We start from the raw sequence: 17,901 nt of genomic DNA on the forward strand, positions 1-17,901 counted from the left end.
TTTAGGATTAAAATTAGATTGCCAAGTTCTTTAATTTGGCAAACTGTGAGCATGTGTAGTATAATGTAACTAGGTAGAAACATGTGAATGAGATGACCTAGGTCCAGTTTTGTACCATACACGTTAGGCCTGGGCCCGCGTTGGCAACGGACTGCCCTGATTGCATCATTTTCATATTCTACGAATCATATTCGGAACCCAACTATAATTAACTCGTAAGCATGCAAATAAAGTAGAACCTTTTCTTCTTTCATTTTTAGAGACGGACGAAAAACGGAAAAATAGAAAAACATAGTCGCTTTAGGATATCCCTTTAAAACAAAAATGAGGCGTGCCTCGCCAAGTAAATCACAAGCTGCGGGGCCCTCTATACGTATTTGTAAAGTTGCTTAGACTCCCGGACGGGCCGTTTAGCAAAATTTCACGGTCTTTCCCAAAATAACACTACGCTAGTCGCTTAGGGCGCGTCTTTAATAAAATTACTTCTTTAAGTACGGGTGTGCATTTATGCAACCCAAATCTAAATCTCAACGGAGTCGAAACGTGTCTATGACCACGAGTACATTGATTGTGACGAGGTCCGAGATGCGTTTTCACGACGTTGCAATTCTTTGCTAAAAATAACAATAATAATAATAAAAACGGTAAAAAAAGTCATAATTCGCACTGAGTACATAATTGTTAAAGTCAGATAAATAAGCCGAATATAACAGTTGAGCGACCGTGCTAGAACCACGGAACTCGGGAATGCCTAACACCTTCTTCCGGGTTAACAGAATTCGTTATCCAAATTTCTGGTACGCAGACTGTAATTCAGAGTCATTCTTTTCCTCGATTCGGGATTAAAATCGGTGACTTGGAACACCCTAAATCTCCCAAGTGGCGACTCTGAAATAAATAAACAAATCCCATTCGATTGTCCTTTAATTGGAAAAAACTCCTTCACCCCTTCGTGGGGCGGTAAAAAGGAGGTGTGACAGCTCTGGCGACTCTGTTGGGGACTTGACCCAGAATCTCTGGTTCAGGGTTCAAAAAATTCGAGCTTAGAATAATTGTTATTATTTGGCTTTATTTATTATCTGATTTTATTACATGTTTTAGCCTAAATGTGCAAAATGTTGCTCTTACCGCTTTGATATTATCTGAACTGTATATATAAACTGCTACGAAATCCCTCTCTTCTCTCTCTTGAGGAGTGCACGCTGGTCGTGACTTCTTTCTGTTAGTGTCATATCCCAAAATAGAATGAGGATTCGGAGGAGTTGCAAAACCGGATGATCTTTTGGTTACCGGTACGCAGTTCCCATCCTCGGCTCGAGTTGTCCGCTCGGGTAAGCCAGGTCTAGAACAAACACCCAGGATAAACCTAGTATAACAAAACCTCATGCCGGATCCCTAGTAGGAACGCTTATTTGCATCATGTGCACTTGATTTAGGGGACTCAACACAGGGGTTGAGTCCGTCTAGGACAAACAACCTGAAATGAAAAAGACCATCCTGCTGCATCCTGTTTGGTTTACGCATTTATTTGCTGCAGACTTGCATGCTGACCCAGTAACCCCAATAGAGTAATTATGTATTATCCCCAAAATTTAACAATTAATTAATATTAACTCAAGTCATTATAAATATTTGGAGAATGGAAGTGTGTCCCGGTACCATATTATTGGAGGCTCTCAAGTAAGATTGGGAAACATAAGGGGTGCATTATTAACTTGGGAAAATTTCAAGGTAGGCTACTAAAAAATAACCCGTTTATCAAGGCCCTTCGCATGACATTTTAGTTCCCTTCGAAGAGTGACACAAAATCTTTGGCAATGGCGACTCCTGAAGAAGCTAAGCTCCAGCAGTTTCTTCAATGGCTAGAGGTCTCAAAATTGTATCTTGACATTTTTCTTTATTACCCTTTTGCATAATTTTTTGCATAAATGGTAATGGGTTACTCTTTATTCACTAACTCGGAGTTCAAATTCAGGTGAACAATGCAGAACTACGTGGTTGCAGAATCAAATACAGTCATTCCAGTAAAGGGTTTGGAATTTTCTCATCTAATCATACATCTGATGGTAAAATCTTGAGCTATTTCATTTTGTTTGCCTTTTCTAGCACGAGCTGTTTGTATTTTTGTAGCATCGCTTGGCTTACAGGTTATTTGGTTGGTAAGTAAATGCAAAATTGTCGATAAGAAAGCGAATTCAGGTTAATACAGAGCTCCTTTGTATATCTTGCTTTCTATTGTCCATTTGCTTCTTTGTGAAAATTATGTTTTTTTTTTCTGTTGGGTCCTATAGGAGGGGGGGGGGGGGCTTTATTGCAACTCTGGGGAGTGAGACTCAAGATTCTCGTATAAAATTGCTATTATCTTACTTGAGCATGTAAAATAGTTTGATTGCTTGAATGATTCTTGTAGCAACATTTATAGTTTAACACGATCCTCTGCTAACTGGCTAAAAAAGAATGATCTTTTGTTTGATTTACTGTTGTTTGGATATCAATAGTCCCCATTTTTGTTTATCTTTTTCTTATGTATATGATTGGGTTGTTTTAAAGATGCATTCATGTTTAATTGTAACTTTACTTGTCAGAAATAACGAAAGGAAAATCTGAGTTGAATGGTGTATCTTGGTGCCTTTTTCGTTTGTTCTTGTAGAGCTGTTATTCTGTGAGCAGTGAAAACTTTAATTTTAGAGGAATAAGATGGAAATTTGTCATGATCGTGCATGCTTATTTTGCTCGTCAAACTGTATCAGGGATACCTCTGGTGGTTCCATTAGATTTGGCAATAACTCCAATGAGGGTACTTCAAGATCCTCTTCTCGGACCTGAATGTAGGGCTATGTTTGAGGAAGGGGAAGTAGATGACAGACTCTTGATTACCTTATTTCTAACCGTGGAACACCTACGAGAAAACTCTTCATGGAAGCCGTAAGTATTATATTAATCAGTGTTCATTCTTGGATAGAAAATTAATGTATTTTGCGGTGTCAATAATTGCTAAAAGACAACAGGTACTTTGATATGCTTCCAACCACATTCGGAAATCCACTTTGGTTTTCCGACGATGAGGTGTTAGAGCTTAAAGGAACCACATTGTATCGGGCTACTCAGTTGCAGGTATAGTTTCTTGATATATGGCATACTATTAATTAGGCCTTTCTCTTTGGCCATATATAAATCTCTGCTACCTGCCACTATGCCAGTGTGAGCTTAATAACATAAGTTGGAGACATTTTTTCCCCTCTCGGAATCGGATAGCTAATCCTCCTACCCAGTTGTCAGCCTTTGTCCTTGATAGCTAATTATTTTACTACTTTAGCATGAATTTTAACCCGTTCTTCGCATTATCAAGCACATGTAACATAAGGCAGGTTTCTGTTGCAGAGGAAAACACTGCAGTCTTTATTTGATGAAAAGGTGAAGAGGTTGGCTGAGAAGCTTTTAACTCTCGATGGACGTCCAGAAAGGTGTGTGCCATATCAATCTTTTATCACTAACGGTGAATGTAGAATGCACCTCTGCCTGAATATCGTACTGCTAAATACGAATTTATGTACTGCACTCACCTTTTCACGTGGATAATACATAGTGTATTACTGTGCTTATATTCTGTGCAAAGGATGTTGCATAATATGCTGACCACTTCTTTGCCTATGCATACAAGAGAGACTTGGTAGCCTCAGTTGTATTGTTGTCATTATTAAAACCTTTGGCTTGTTGCTTGTGCTTTTAATCATAATTTTGTTATTAGTCAATGTTCCTTCAGGTGGAAAATGAAATAATACGTAGTTCCATGCCTGCATGATTGCTCTCTATGCTAAACTCACATTTACTGATGGAGTGATGGTTACTTGAACAATTCATGCTAGAGAAAAAGCTATAACTTGTTATCATTCTCAAAAAAGAAAAGAAAAGAGAGGCTATATGTTGCACTCACCAGTGTACAGTGGAGAATGCATATTATATTAGTATACTTGGATTCAGTGCGAATGGTATTACATAATATACTGATCACTTAGGCACTCTCACCTTTTTGAAGTTGAATGGCTCACAAGCCAGTGTGTTGGTCTTGTGGTTCTTGTGATGTATTGGACTTTGCAAGTCCATCAGTATTAGAAATCTTATTCTAATTTAAAAATTTTAAACTTGTGATTGACAAGTTCATAACTTGTTGCTTTTTGGCAGAGATGTGAGATTTGAAGACTTCCTTTGGTATGCATCTTTCTGGAAACTAGAGTCTTTGACTTTCTAAACAATGGCCGTCATCTTTACAGTTCAATAGAATACTAATTTTTACGTAAGCTGCTATACGTTTTAATCTCGTGGACATCATAGGGCAAACTCCATTTTTTGGAGTCGAGCACTAAATATCCCTTTTCCCCGCTGCTATGTATTTCCGACGAATTCAGAAGGACAAGATAGCGATATTTCTAGCAAAATCATAAATTCTGGAACACTTACTAATGACTGCGGCAGTTTATCTAACAGAGAGTCCGCAAAAGGTGAGGTCAATGTTCATTGTCATTAGAATATGTTTCTTCCAACAACTTCCCCTCTCCAATGATGGAATCCTATTCTCTCTTGGTAGTATGAGATCTAGTTCTGTCTATAATTTAAATGCCTATGATTTCAGTAGCCGAGCATGATGCACTCCAAGATAAAGTTGCTTCTGCTGCTTCCATCTCACAAGGAGAGATAGTTTGGGTGGAAGGTCTGGTCCCAGGCATTGATTTTTGCAACCATGGTAATTTAGCAGTCATTTGACACCACCTCTTCCTGGATTCACTGATAATTCTGCTCTGCAATTCTTTATTTGAACTATTTAATAATTCTGACTGATTAATGTGATTATATGGATGTGTGATGGAACCCGAGTACGAATATGTAGAATGAGCTAAAAGATATCTTCCATCTTGCTAGTTCCCTGATATCTGTAAATTTTTTAGGCCGCTTTTTCGCTTGTTTCCTTTCTCCGTAGGCTTCAACTATTTCAAATGTCTAGATACATGTATAATGCTATCTTGTATCTCCAGGACCATAAAACAACGTTATTTTAGGAATTTTCTTCAATTGGTAGAAAGTATCAGAAGACTGACTTCAATTGCAAGACTTGTGCAGCTGTTGTTTACTGTGTAGATTCTGTTAGACTAGCATTCCTTGCTTTCCAAGATATTATGATTTTGGCTTTATATTGATACTAACTGGCTTCCCTTTTCGAGACACCTTTATTATCTCCAGTAAGCTATTGTTTCCAGTAGTAGTGTCAATTTATGCTTACTACAATCAGGTGCACTCAGTCAACTTCTTGCTTGGATCTTTGTAGTTATGCATAGATTGATATGTTAGTCTTTGTATTTTTTCTTTTTCTTGACTAAGTGTTGTAAAGAGTGGATGAGTATATATGAAGTGTCTGGAATGTGGTTATATTGGTACAACCATTTCAGCTTCATCTTGATGGGAATTTCTAGTGCATCAATTTATTTCTAGCTTTCTTGATGGTGTTCTCTGCCATCTAAAAGCTTCTTCATTTAATGTCAATTACTGGACCAAATTGGAGTGAAATGGATAGTATGAATTTATATGGCGACACCATTAGCTTGGGATTGGGCGTAGTTGTGGGATAACAAAAAGCTCTTGTTTTTAGTTTTTTTTTTTTTTTTTTTTTTTTTTTGAGATGGCTTGTGTTTATCTTTTTTCCTTTCTGCTAAAATTGCTTTACAGATTTCAAAGCTGCAGCAACTTGGGAAGTTGATGGAACCGGAGCAACAACTGGAGTTCCTTTCTCCATGTACCTTCTTTCGGGTAAAATCCTTAAGAAATTTATTATAGTTTCCTTTTTTCAATCCATGCTATACACTATTTGCTACGTATTTTTTTTTTAATTAGCCAACTAACATGTGTGTTTCCTGATTAAAAAGCTGGAGAAAATCCTTCCCAGATTGAGAAAGAGATCTCAATTAGCTATGGTGACAAGGGAAATGAGGTACATTCACCTGTTATGTGAGATTTCATACACCAAATTTTGCAAATGAAAAGTTGCTTGCTGATGATGCTGGTTTTTTGCCATTGATGAATTTTCTGGTAGCTTTAGTATGGTCACCACTGTTCATCATCACCCAGTAAAGAGGTTCTTTCTGAGAGAGAAAGTTACATTCATGACTACTGACTAGTGACTGAGCTACTACATTAATGAGCCCATCCGGTGATGTCTATATGGCTTTGGTGTAATATGTTGAAAAGAATGCAACTTTTAGTCTTATTTCCCTTTTCTGGATCATAAAGCAGTAGAAAAGCGTTTTTTGATTTTTGATTTTGGCTAGGCTGTTTGACAGACTTCAATCCAACTTACTTGAAGACGGAGAATAATGACTCTTTTTTAGATACATTATCTTCATCAAAAAAGAAAAAGGTGGAGGGGGTGGGGGGTTACGATAGCGTTGGCTTCTTAATCTCCCAATGTTCTGAAAATGATTAGACATATTGGAGCAGGATAAAGGATCTGTGATATATTTCTCTTATTTGTTTTACATGCAAGGATCTCAAAGTATGAGCACAATGGTTTTTTCTTATGGAGTTTACTTTATCTAATTTAGTTAATATCCTGCTTGATTACTATTAGTTGCATTAAATCTAACTTATTGAAGCATAAGCTTTATGATTTTGCATTATGCTTTGAATCTTCTTAGCAAAGTTAATCTGTCTTTTTCACTATTTTGAGAATTGGTTTATCTTTTTCTCCTTCCTTTATTTATACTTCTTATGTTTCATGTTAAAATAGGTGGTTATCTTGTGACAGGAACTGCTGTACTTGTATGGATTCGTCATGAATGATAATCCTGACGACTATCTCATGGTAACCTATCTGAACGAATATGTATTTCTGAATCATCATTTGTTGCAATGCATGCTTGATCTAGTCTTCATCCATGTCATAACATGGCCCATATTAAAATGTAAAGGTCTGCGTGGACTAATTGCAGTATTCAAGGTCTTAATTAAAATATTGGACTACACCTAATATAATGGATGTATTGCTGGCACTTTTTAACAACATATCAAGCTAGGGTCTTTGTTTGGTTTGATGCGCAGTCCATGTCTAATGTCAAGCCTCACAGCTATAATTAAATGTGCTTCATCAAGTCACTTTAAATGTTAAGAGGCCTTCTTTGAGTAGAACCTCATGTAACACTCAGCATTAAGAGGTCCACATGGATCAGAATCAAGTGCTGAAGGTTCTCAGTAAAGACCTTGAACTACTTCATCCACATCAGTTTCTTTTGGTTTGGAAGCTTATCTTCTTTAAGTGGTCAAATAACAGATATCAGAAAGCATTAAACACACACAATTGGAAAACAAAATTTCAGGTTCATTATCCTGTGGAAGCTATTCAAAACATTGAATTCTCAGAGTCCAAAGCTCAACTTCTTGAAGCACAGGTCAGCAGATTCTGTCTTACAAATAATTTCATGGAACTCTCAAACAAGAGTCAGGCATGGTGTGTCTCTATGTGCAGTGATAAGCTCATATCTGTCTGCAGAAAGCTGAATTGAGATGCCTCTTACCACGAAGTTTGCTAAATCGTGGATTTTTCCCTCCATCAGACGCTTCTGGGGAAGACAAAGATAAATGCATCAGTAGTCAAGTTTGCAATTATAGTTGGAGTGGTCAACGAAAGATGCCCTCTTACTTGCATAAGCTAGTTTTTCCTGCAGATTTTTTGAATGCATTGAGAACAGTAGCAATGAAAGAAAATGAACTTTATCGTGTTTCTTCCCTACTTGAGGAGGTAAGATCCATCTTCAGCAACATCTCCTGGTTTTCAGTTTTTGAAATGTGAAAGAGGGGATAAAAAATCTAAGTCTCCAAATTTGCTTCTGGTATTATTCCTACTACTGCCCCTCGGGTAGGGGTAAGGTCTGCGTACATATTACCCTCCCCAGACCCGACTTGTGGGATTATACTGAGCCGTTGTTGTTGTTGTTGTATTATTCCTACTACCCAAGTTTCAGTTCTGTGACTACTTGATCACACGAAATATCATGAATCTCTTATGTTAATTAAAGTTTTCTTTTTTGCTTCTACGAGAATGTAGATTCATTCGCTTTACTGTTGGGAGCTAGACTTTTAAATGTTTCCGTAATCGTGTGTAATGGATATGAACTCGGTGGATTAGCATGTTCTCCGCTGAAATGCTCTTTCTGTTAATGGATCAGTGGAGAGACATGTTAAATGTGTGCAAGTTTTGCTATAAATGAATTAAAAGGTTCCATGGAATTTAAACTGATGAATTTACAAAGAAGTATTAAACTCTCCAACTTCTGCTCTCCCTTTCGAGCCATCTGGAAACCTAGAAGCTAACAGCGCCATGTCTTTTGATTAGAGTCAAAGAGTATAGGTGCTTCATTATTTGTATGTTTTAGTTTTTCCCATTGATTTATTTTTGTCTTGTTAATCTTTCTAACCTCTTAAGCATGAAAAGCCACTTTATTGGTACAGATCGCCAAACTTATAATTATATTATTAATTATGTTTTAATGTTTTCAAGCTTGTTGGATCTGGAGGAGAGAGGCAGCCAACTGACACAGAAGTCCAAGCAGCAATATGGGAGGCTTGTGGCGATTCTGGAGCTCTGCAACTTCTTGTTGATCTGCTTAACATGAAGTAATCTTCTTCCTAGTACTATCATCCTGCCAGTGGTAGCATAGCACCAAAGTTATTATGGAGTAGATGTTTATATTTTGATCCTGCATATGCTTATTTAGCCCCTCTCCTGCCTCTCCGGCTCTGCTATCCCAAAGAAAACAGAGATCATCAGAAAAGAGTCAGCCACAAGCTGATTATGGTTTATTGTCCTCTTATTAATTACCCTTCTCGAAAATTTTCATGAACTTCAGGAAAAGCGTTGTGATGCTCCCTGTAGCCAAAGGTGGAAATAGCTCGTATCTGTTTACACTTCCTACATTCTAGCCGGTTCACATTTTTCATTTGGATAATAGAAAGGGATATGGATTATGGGCGGGTTGTGAGGTCTGTTGGTTAAGAACCCAGTTCCAGACAGAGAAGTTAACAGTCATCTGTACAACAACGGCTTCCAACTTGCATTGAGAAATCTTTAAAGTAAAATCACAAACTTGGCATAAAAACTGTTGCTATTTTTAGGAACTTACTCTACTCTATCATCGTCGAATTCTGTAAATTCGTCAAATTTGTGGGGAAAACAAGACTTTGTCAAGTTTGTGGGAAAATCCAGATCCTAAAAGGGTTTCTTATTTTTGTTTGTGTTACTCCTATCTTGATAGTTGACAATCTTGCATTTGTTTACTCTTTAAACTTTGTATGCTCTTAAAGGATGTGGGATCTGGAAGAGGGTTCAGGGACAGAGGAGAATGACACTGAATTACTTGAGAAAGCCTGCACCGAAGAAATTCCAGAAGATTGCAGAGGGTATGATTGCAAGCTACTCTCAAACTTGAAACTTTAAGAGAAGTTTTTATTACTAACCAACCAACATGAAAATTGCATGTATGTTAACGTTACTAAGACCACACTTTCTTGGGTTGTTACTGCAGATCCAAGACCAATGGCGGCATCCAGAATCATTTTCTGAGCAGAAATAGGTGGTCCAGCATAATATATCGGCGGGGGCAGAAACAACTCACTCGTCTGTTCCTGAAGGAAGCAGAACATGCATTGCAATTGGCATTGACTGAGGAAATCTAGAATATATCTAACCCAAGTTTGTACATTCTGCAAGAGAGCTATTTGAGCAAATAGTTGGGTAATGATCTTTCTTGTTGATTAGGAAAACTGGTCAGAGGCGAATCCAGGAATTCGAGAGGATGGGAACAAACATGTTTCAAAGATAAACATTCAGTTTCATGATATAAAATTTTACAAAAACAACTTGGCTAGCAAAAATTATCCAATTCCATTATCTCAAAAATACATCATTAGTTTACATTTGTACTCGACGATTTTTGAAAGCGATCCATAATAGCATCATTAGTTACAATTGCAAATACCTTACGCTCTATATTGCAAACTAAACAACCATTCAAAAATTCATCACCAATGCAATTACGTAGATCATTCTTTATGAGCTTCATTGAGGAGAATGCTCTTTCCACACTTGCCGTAGCAACATGTAAAATCAACGTCAGCTTCACAAGTAAATAAACAAGACACCAAGTTTGATTCAATTTTGTTTTGGCCATCACTATAGCAAGATCCTTAATTCCTTTCAAATTGAGAAAAACACTATCACACTTTCAAGCATAGACAATGAAACTATCGAGCTGGTAACTGAGATCCCGAAGCTCCCTATCACCAAATTCACTTGGATAATACTTGGCCAACTTCATTATTCTATCTTTATCAAAATTAGCAAATGAATCAACCGGATTCAAACTGGCCATACTAAGGAGCAAGTCACTAGTCACTACACCAAAACGATAATTGAGCTCTACAAGTTGGAAATCAATAATAGCATAAAATAATTCCACATGAAAGTGATGCGAATATGAAACATCCGACCTCTTACGCTTCGACCTTGGATAGTTTTCATCCATTTTGGGAATTAAAATACCATGTTTACCACAAAATAAGTAAACCTCATCCATCAAAGACCCAAATTCACTTTCTCTCATTGTTTGCAATCTTGTCTTTGCAAGGTCAAGTAACCTCATAGCATTGATGATATCTTGATCTTTCTTTTGTAGAGTTTTATTCAATTCATTTGTAAGAAGCAACATCTTGAACATCAAGTGCAACATAAACACAAATTCAAAATACTTGAATATTATCCAAAAGATTTTTTGCCGCAAATCTATCAAGAGAAAGTAGACAATCCTGTTGCATATCTTTTAGCACATTAACAATTGAAACAAATATAATCATCAAATTTTCCAAGGTCTTAAAATGAGACCCCCAACGAGTATCACCCGATTGTTGAAGGCTACTTTCTTGATTCAATCCTTGCCCGGTATAAACTTCTCCATTTTTAAGTAATTCTTCCAGCTTATCTACTTGGTGTTGTCGAAGTAATTCCCTGCGTTTAAAAGATGCTCCAATAGTATTCAACAAATTAGTGACAACATCAAAGAAATTATTCACATTCGAATGCTTTTTAGAAAGAGCTACAAGTGTCAATTGCAACTGATGAGCAAAACAATAAATATAATATGCAGATGGAGCATCTTGCAAAATTAAAGTTTTTAGGCCATTTATATTTCCCTGCATATTACTTGCTCCATCATAACCCTGTCCACGTATCTTGGATGAACTTAGTGAGTTATCCAAAAGTAAAGAATAAATTGCATCCTTCAGTGATTGTGCATATGTATCTTTCACATGGACAATGCCCAAAAATCTCTCTATCACCTCCCCATTTTTGTTAACATATCGTAGAACTAGGGCCATTTGCTCCTTATGTGAGATGTCCTTTAATTCATCAACCAATATTCCAAAATAATCACCATCTAGATCTTTGATAATAGCTTTAATGACTTCTTTAGCACAAGCATCCACAATCTCCTTTTGAATGGTTGGACAAATCATCATATCATTTTTTGGAGCATGACATAATATCACTTTTCCCACATTTAGATGCTTATCTCCATGAAATTCCAAAAGTTCAAGAAAAATACCTTTGTATTTAGATTCTTCACTCTCATCATGACCACTAAATGGCAATCCATTTCTTAAGTGAAACCTCACCACATCAATTGAGGCATTTAAGCGCATTCGATGATTACTTTTTACTTTCTCGCTTTGTCTGTCAAAAGAAGATAGAATGGATTGATGTTGATTCGCCAAATCTTACATTCTATTGAAACATTTATGATGAATATTATTTACTATACCGACATGTGCTCTATATATTTTTTGAACCCTTGTTCCAACCCCTATAACCATCTTTTGTAAAAGCATCCCCGACATGTCCACGACTTTTAAGTTCATTCTTGAATAAATAACAACACAAACAAAAAGCAGCATCTGCTTTTATGCTATACTCCAACCATTGAGAATATGGACCTTTAAACCAATCAGGATTGAATTGATTTTGTTCCCAAACTTAGTTTTAGGGAAATCATGACCATTCGGTTGACAAGGCCCTCTTTGAATAAAATATCTTCTTACTTCATTTCGAATGTTAGGACTATACTGAGAAATGAGTATTCTTTCTTTAGGATCGGTTTCAAGAGATCCCAACCTAAGGTCACTATTAACATTTGAAGGAGGGGAAGGAATTACTTCTCTTTGAACTTCTGGAATTATTTGTGAATTTGCAGATGGTTGACACGAACTAGAACTTGGTTGGCCATTGTTTAACTTGATCACGTATATATCCATTGTGATGTTCGGAAAAATTATTCCTACAAAATCAAATACTCGTATTTATTTAATCTTAGACAATATCCATTTTATAAATTCAAATCAATCTTAATCATACAAAGAATTCACTAAAAGGGGAATCACACCCCTTTAGAATTTATTATTCAATAAGAAATCACACAAAAAAGGCATTAAATTGGTTAATAGGATTCCAAAAATTAGATAAACGTAAAACAATGAACCAAACAAATGAGGAAAATAGAAAAAAAATTATAAAGATGAAAGTAAACCAAATAACTGAGATTAAATATAAAATAAGAAATAAAAAATATACGTGCGATGTGAATCTAGAGAAGACAAAAAATAAGCTGATTTGGAGTTTAGAACGAGATAGAGAGAGGGGGGAGCCGGGGAGGGAGATTGGCGCGACTCACTGAATTGGGAATTTGGGGGAATATTGGATATTTGGCATTAAAAAACTAAAAAAAACACAATGATGGTTGTTGCTACCGTGCAAAACAAATTGTAAAAGACAGGAATGTCAAATGTGGGCCAGTTGGGGAAAAAAGAAAAGGCCCAACTAGTGCACCTTTGACCTATTTTTGACCATGGGGGCCCGCAAGTATTTTTATAAATATTAAGTGAATTATTTATATAATAAATCAAATTTTATGGGATTAGCATGGGGTCACCGACACCATCATTTGTTAGGCAGATCCGCTTCTGGAGCTGGTGTCATGCTTTGAATAACGAATGCAGTTATTAAAAAATGTTCTCTCTAACTTTTCTCTCTGACGTGGGAAATGTGCCCTTTCTTTCTCTCTCCTTTTGAAATTTTTGGGATAATTTCACATAAATACAACTCATTAACTTGACTTGCAATATAATAGCCTAGATATCACTTTGCAAATCTATAGCCCAAAAAATAATAGGCTAATTCCCGAAAGACAACTTATTTTGCTCCCTCTCTATACAACCAGTTGTTTTCATCCTGCTAATTTCCTTTGATTATTAAGCATTTGATAAAAAAAATCAAATCAGCCACAACGCAACTCAAAAATCCAGAATAATACATATTATCTGAAGGTAACAAATTCAAACACTTTTATGTGCAATTGCTGAAGCAATCCAACAGGATAAAAGAAAAAGAAAAACTTGGTAAATGAATTGTAGAATCCCCCAACGCTCATACAACACATTACATGAAAAAAAGAAGAGAAGGAAGTGTCAAACTTCTGTAGAGGCCTCTTACACACTAACAATGTATATACATCCTTATAAACTGAAAAATATATAATTATACAATATTATACACAAATATACACATTTATACACGATTATACAATACTATATAACTTGTATAAACATGTATAATAGTGTATAAGAGGTGTTTGTATATCCATATACACAATTATACACTAGTATACAGTGTAAATACAAACTGCTACATATTTTGGCGCTGGGGGATGTTCCAACTAGAAAGGACGTGTATTGGATCAAATGCAGCTCCAAATTCCTGAAGAACCATGGCCGACGGCGCGCTTGAATTGTCAATATCATGACATTGCTGCTGAATTAGATTGAAAGCACTAGTTTTGCTACAACATTAGTGGTTATTTTTTTGTGCAAATCAAGTTTGAGAGCTATTTATTTTCAGATTTGTGTGTATTTTTATGTTTCTTTCAAAAATCTTCAGTCTTCTGCTTGCCACCATGGACGACGGAGTAGGAGCCCGAGCCTTCTTCGAGCCATTAATGGCAGAACTGCGTAGGGGTAGAGGAGGGGGAATAGCGGGGGCTAGGTTAAGAAAGGATGAGGGATCTATGTGGGTTAGAAAGAAAGAAGTGAGAGGCGGTGAGAGAGAGAAGGGAATGAAGAAAGAAGAAAATAATAAAAACCCTAAAAGTATGTCTTTAATAGTGGGCTAAAGGGTGAAAAGTGTTTTTCAAGTTATGTACAACACGAGCTAAAATAGTGTAAGAGCTTCAAATGTGGGCCATTTTCGGTTGGTAAGGCCTGCTGCAGGCAATATTGGATTTTTCTATGGGGGGATCGGAATGTCTGGCCAGCTCTCAATCTTTGTAGCTTCAAAATAGCTCCTAAGTAATGGAGTTGGTGGTCGTATAGGACCATTACTGCTGTGACTTCCTAAAAATCGGAGAATTTTTTCAACATTATCAACCCAACCACTATTATAATCTGCTTCCGGAATAATCATCGCCGATTTTCTGCTTCCTTGCCACACTTCTATTCTTACAAATCTGCCATAGATATTGTAATTCTGATAGACTCTGTGAAGATATTATTGTTGTTTCCTCCCCCATCTTCTGTAAAGATCTCCTCTCCCCCTTGATGTTTGCTTCAAAGCGTCACATACGCATCGTAAATTATTCTCGTCGATGCTAATTTTGCTAGTGAAACGGCTGCTTCTTTCGATGACTGAATACCACCTAATCTGAGCATCCCCAATGTTGATGAGTTCAAAAGATTTTTCCCCTGAAATGAAAAAAGTTTGTTCCCCCCATCTACCTAGGTTGAAGAAGTTACACACCCACTCTCTAGATGTCTGATTGGAACTTTCAACGACCCATTCAACAATAGCCCAAACACAAAAATCATTCAGAATTGGTTCCTTGGCAGATGGAAAATTAGTGCAGGACTTAAAGTTACTTACTCCTATAGACCACAATCGTTTCCTATTCGAGTTCCCATCGAGACAGAAGGCTGTTAGAATCAGTGCAGGGAATTGGTTCTGGAGCGGTTGACATCTACATTTACAATGGTGGATGCCATGTTATGGAACTATTTCTGTTGATAGCTGCCCGGAAGTTTTATGGGTAAAAACTTTCGGGATCCCCTTCCATGCTTAGACATCCAAAATCTTCAAACAAATTGGAGATCAGTGTAGCGGCTATATTGGAGCAGAAAGCATTTTTTCTGGGCTCGAATTTGCATCAGGAACTCCGGCAAGCAGCTTCCGGCGAAGGTTGGAATAGATTGGGGAGGTTTGAAATTTGAAATCTCGATAATAGCGGAGAACCAGCCAACTCCAATACCCAGTAGTCCAAACACATTACCCTCTATAGCAGTGAGGCCAACAGAAAAGGTAACAGAGGACCATGTGGGCTCTGATATCTCGAATCTTGTGCAGGTCAGCAAGGATATGTCTAATGTAGGGACCAACTTCAATTTTAAAAACCAGCCTAGGATTTTACATGTGAAGGGGCCAGCTGCAAAATTAAAAGTCTCTGTTACAACAACTACAAATATTAAGACCCATAAACCCAAAACGCTGGGCTTTTATAATGGATACAATTCAAGTGGGCCAAAGCAGAAGAAACATTTTAAAAGGCCCAACAACTGTAATACATGGAAGGTGCTAAGGAATAATAATGACACATGTCTTCTAAAGGGTCATATGACAGAGATTAAAAATTATTTCGACCCTCTGTCTGAGGAGATCCAAGCTTCCACTCACATGACCAAAGAAGCAATAGGTGAAACATCTCACACCCAATTCAATGCAGATGATGAAGCTGAGCCACCCACTTCGCAATTATTTTTACTCTCAGAATCAGCTAAGGTAAGTAACTCTGAATCAGACTTCTCCACTCAATCTTTCAATGACTTTCTTCCTCTCCCATGGCATGATCGACTAGATCTTACCATGCAAGATGGACAAACTAACAGAGGTCGAAACATCAAGGTGGACCAAAATTGCATTGGTAAAAACTTGCAAAGCTTTTGGTTTAAATGCGGCAGGGTTCGAACATGACATCTTGGGTATCATTTTAAGAATGGAGGATAGAAGAAAGGCTCAATTACTGCTTCAACAACAACAACAGGCTAAGGCAGTAGCAAGCCCAAAAAAGAGGAAGAATAAAGGGGAAGCAAAACTTAAGAAACTAGCTTGGGGTCTTCAAGAAGGCAGTGGCAGCAAGGTTAGGGGTAGGTCTCCCTAATCGCATTCCGCATGAAGGTCAAAATCCTAAGTTGAAATGTGCAGGGCCTAAATGACAAGAATAAAAGTATTTGGAGTCTCTGATTCGTAAATGGAGAGTAGACATCCTTTGTATTCAGGAAACTAAAATTGAAGATTGGAACAATTCTCTGTCCAGGCAAATGTGGGGCAATATATGGGTATCATGGGTTGAACTCAAGGCTTAGGGAAATAAAGGGGGGATCATTATCTTGTGGGATAAAAGGTTGTGGCATTATGTTGATACTCATTCAGGAGACTTCTCAATAACCTGCAGGTTTGAGAGTTTAACTGAAGATTTCAAATGGGCTTACACAAGGGTATATGGTCCTCATACCAACCTAGAAAGGAAGGAATTTTGGCATGAATTGGCAGCAATCATTAGTTTATGGTCAGACCAATGAGTAATCGGTGGAGATTTCAAAGCATGCAGATATGAAAATGAAAGACTTAATTGCTCCAGAATATACAGATTTTTGCATTCAACTGAATTGGGTGATTCATTTAAAGCAGTGAAGCAGCTAGCAATGCCCAAGGTAATTTCAGACCACAAATCAATTCTCCTGGAAAGTGGAGACTGGGAACCGACACAATCTTACTTCAAGTTTGAAAATATGTGGCTACAAATTGAAGGGTTTATGGACATGATAAAGGAATGGTGGCAATCAATGACTTACTTGCTCTCCTAGCCACACTGCATTTATTGCTCTTATCCCCAAAAAGAAAGGAGCATATAACTCAGGGACTATAGACCTATCAATTTAATAGGGAGTGTTTACAAGATAACTGCAAAAATTTTGGCTGAAAGATTAAAGAAGGTCATTGACAAGTTGATCTCTGGGCAACAAAGTGCTTTTATAAAAAAACAGGCAAATCACAGATGCCTCCCTGATTGCAAATGAGGTCTTGGATTGGAGAATCAAAAGTGGTGAAACAGGTTTGCTGTGCAAATTAGACATTGAAAAAGCTTTTGATCAACTGAGGTGAGAATATCTCATCAACATCTTAAAGAAGATGGGATTTGGAGATAAGTGGATAAGGTAGATAAAATTCTACATATCAACTGTGAAATATTCCGTGTTGGTTAACAGAAGTCCTGTAGGTTTCTTTTCTCCTCAAAAAGGCCTCAGGAAAGGAGATCCACTCTCTCCTTTTCTCTTTATATTGGCAATGGAGGGTCTCTCGCAGATGCTAGGTAGGGCAAAGGAGCTTCAATGGATACAAGATTTTCAGGTTGGGAGAAATCCTGCAAATTCAGTCAATGTATCACACATGTTATATGCAGATGATACATTGATCTTCTATGGTGCGGAAATGTCACAAGTAATCAATCTCAACCTTATCTTACTCATTTTTGAAGCATTGTCTGGGCTACACATCAATATGCTTAAAAGCATTATGTATCCAGTGAATGAGGTTCAAAATTTAGAGGAATTAGTTGAAATACTTAGCTGCAAAACTGGCTCCTTCCCCACAACTTATCTAGGACTCCCCCTGGGAGCCAAATTCAAATCCACTGGAATTTGGAATGGAGTCATTGAAAAAGTTGAAAAGAGACTAGTTGTTGAATGACAGAAATCCCACATCGGTGA

General features: G+C 37.2%; 3 protein-coding genes across 4 annotated transcripts; 1 reads left to right on the forward strand and 2 right to left on the reverse strand.

The window, feature by feature from the left end:
• Positions 1 to 1,758: 1,758 nt before the first annotated feature.
• LOC104212898 (uncharacterized) lies at positions 1,759 to 9,923 on the forward strand. 2 transcript variants are annotated; one of them, XM_009762263.2, is made up of 16 exons: positions 1,759 to 1,868; positions 1,976 to 2,066; positions 2,751 to 2,925; positions 3,009 to 3,114; positions 3,382 to 3,464; positions 4,183 to 4,209; positions 4,333 to 4,499; positions 4,631 to 4,741; positions 5,719 to 5,799; positions 5,916 to 5,980; positions 6,794 to 6,850; positions 7,362 to 7,433; positions 7,535 to 7,783; positions 8,543 to 8,658; positions 9,346 to 9,441; positions 9,567 to 9,923. In XM_009762263.2, exons 1-16 carry the CDS (start codon positions 1,818 to 1,820, stop codon positions 9,715 to 9,717), a joined length of 1,698 nt encoding a protein of 565 aa, XP_009760565.1. In that variant the 5' UTR covers positions 1,759 to 1,817; the 3' UTR covers positions 9,718 to 9,923. The 2 variants fall into 2 exon arrangements, with proteins under 2 accessions (XP_009760565.1, XP_070026667.1); XM_070170566.1 differs by lacking the exons at positions 1,759 to 1,868; positions 1,976 to 2,066 and having other exon boundaries at positions 2,835 to 2,925; positions 3,002 to 3,114.
• A 342-nt stretch (positions 9,924 to 10,265) lies between these two features.
• On the reverse strand, positions 10,266 to 10,748 carry LOC138876855 (uncharacterized). The gene has a single exon (XM_070155872.1). The coding sequence runs from the start codon at positions 10,746 to 10,748 to the stop codon at positions 10,266 to 10,268; it is 483 nt and encodes a 160-aa protein (XP_070011973.1).
• Positions 10,749 to 10,779: 31 nt separating this feature from the next.
• On the reverse strand, positions 10,780 to 11,739 carry LOC104212901 (uncharacterized). The gene has a single exon (XM_009762267.1). The coding sequence runs from the start codon at positions 11,737 to 11,739 to the stop codon at positions 10,780 to 10,782; it is 960 nt and encodes a 319-aa protein (XP_009760569.1).
• Between the last annotated feature and the right edge of the window lie 6,162 nt (positions 11,740 to 17,901).

Source organism: Nicotiana sylvestris, chromosome 1 (assembly GCF_000393655.2).
Source record: "Nicotiana sylvestris chromosome 1, ASM39365v2, whole genome shotgun sequence".
NCBI classification, from domain to species: Eukaryota; Viridiplantae; Streptophyta; class Magnoliopsida; order Solanales; family Solanaceae; genus Nicotiana; species Nicotiana sylvestris.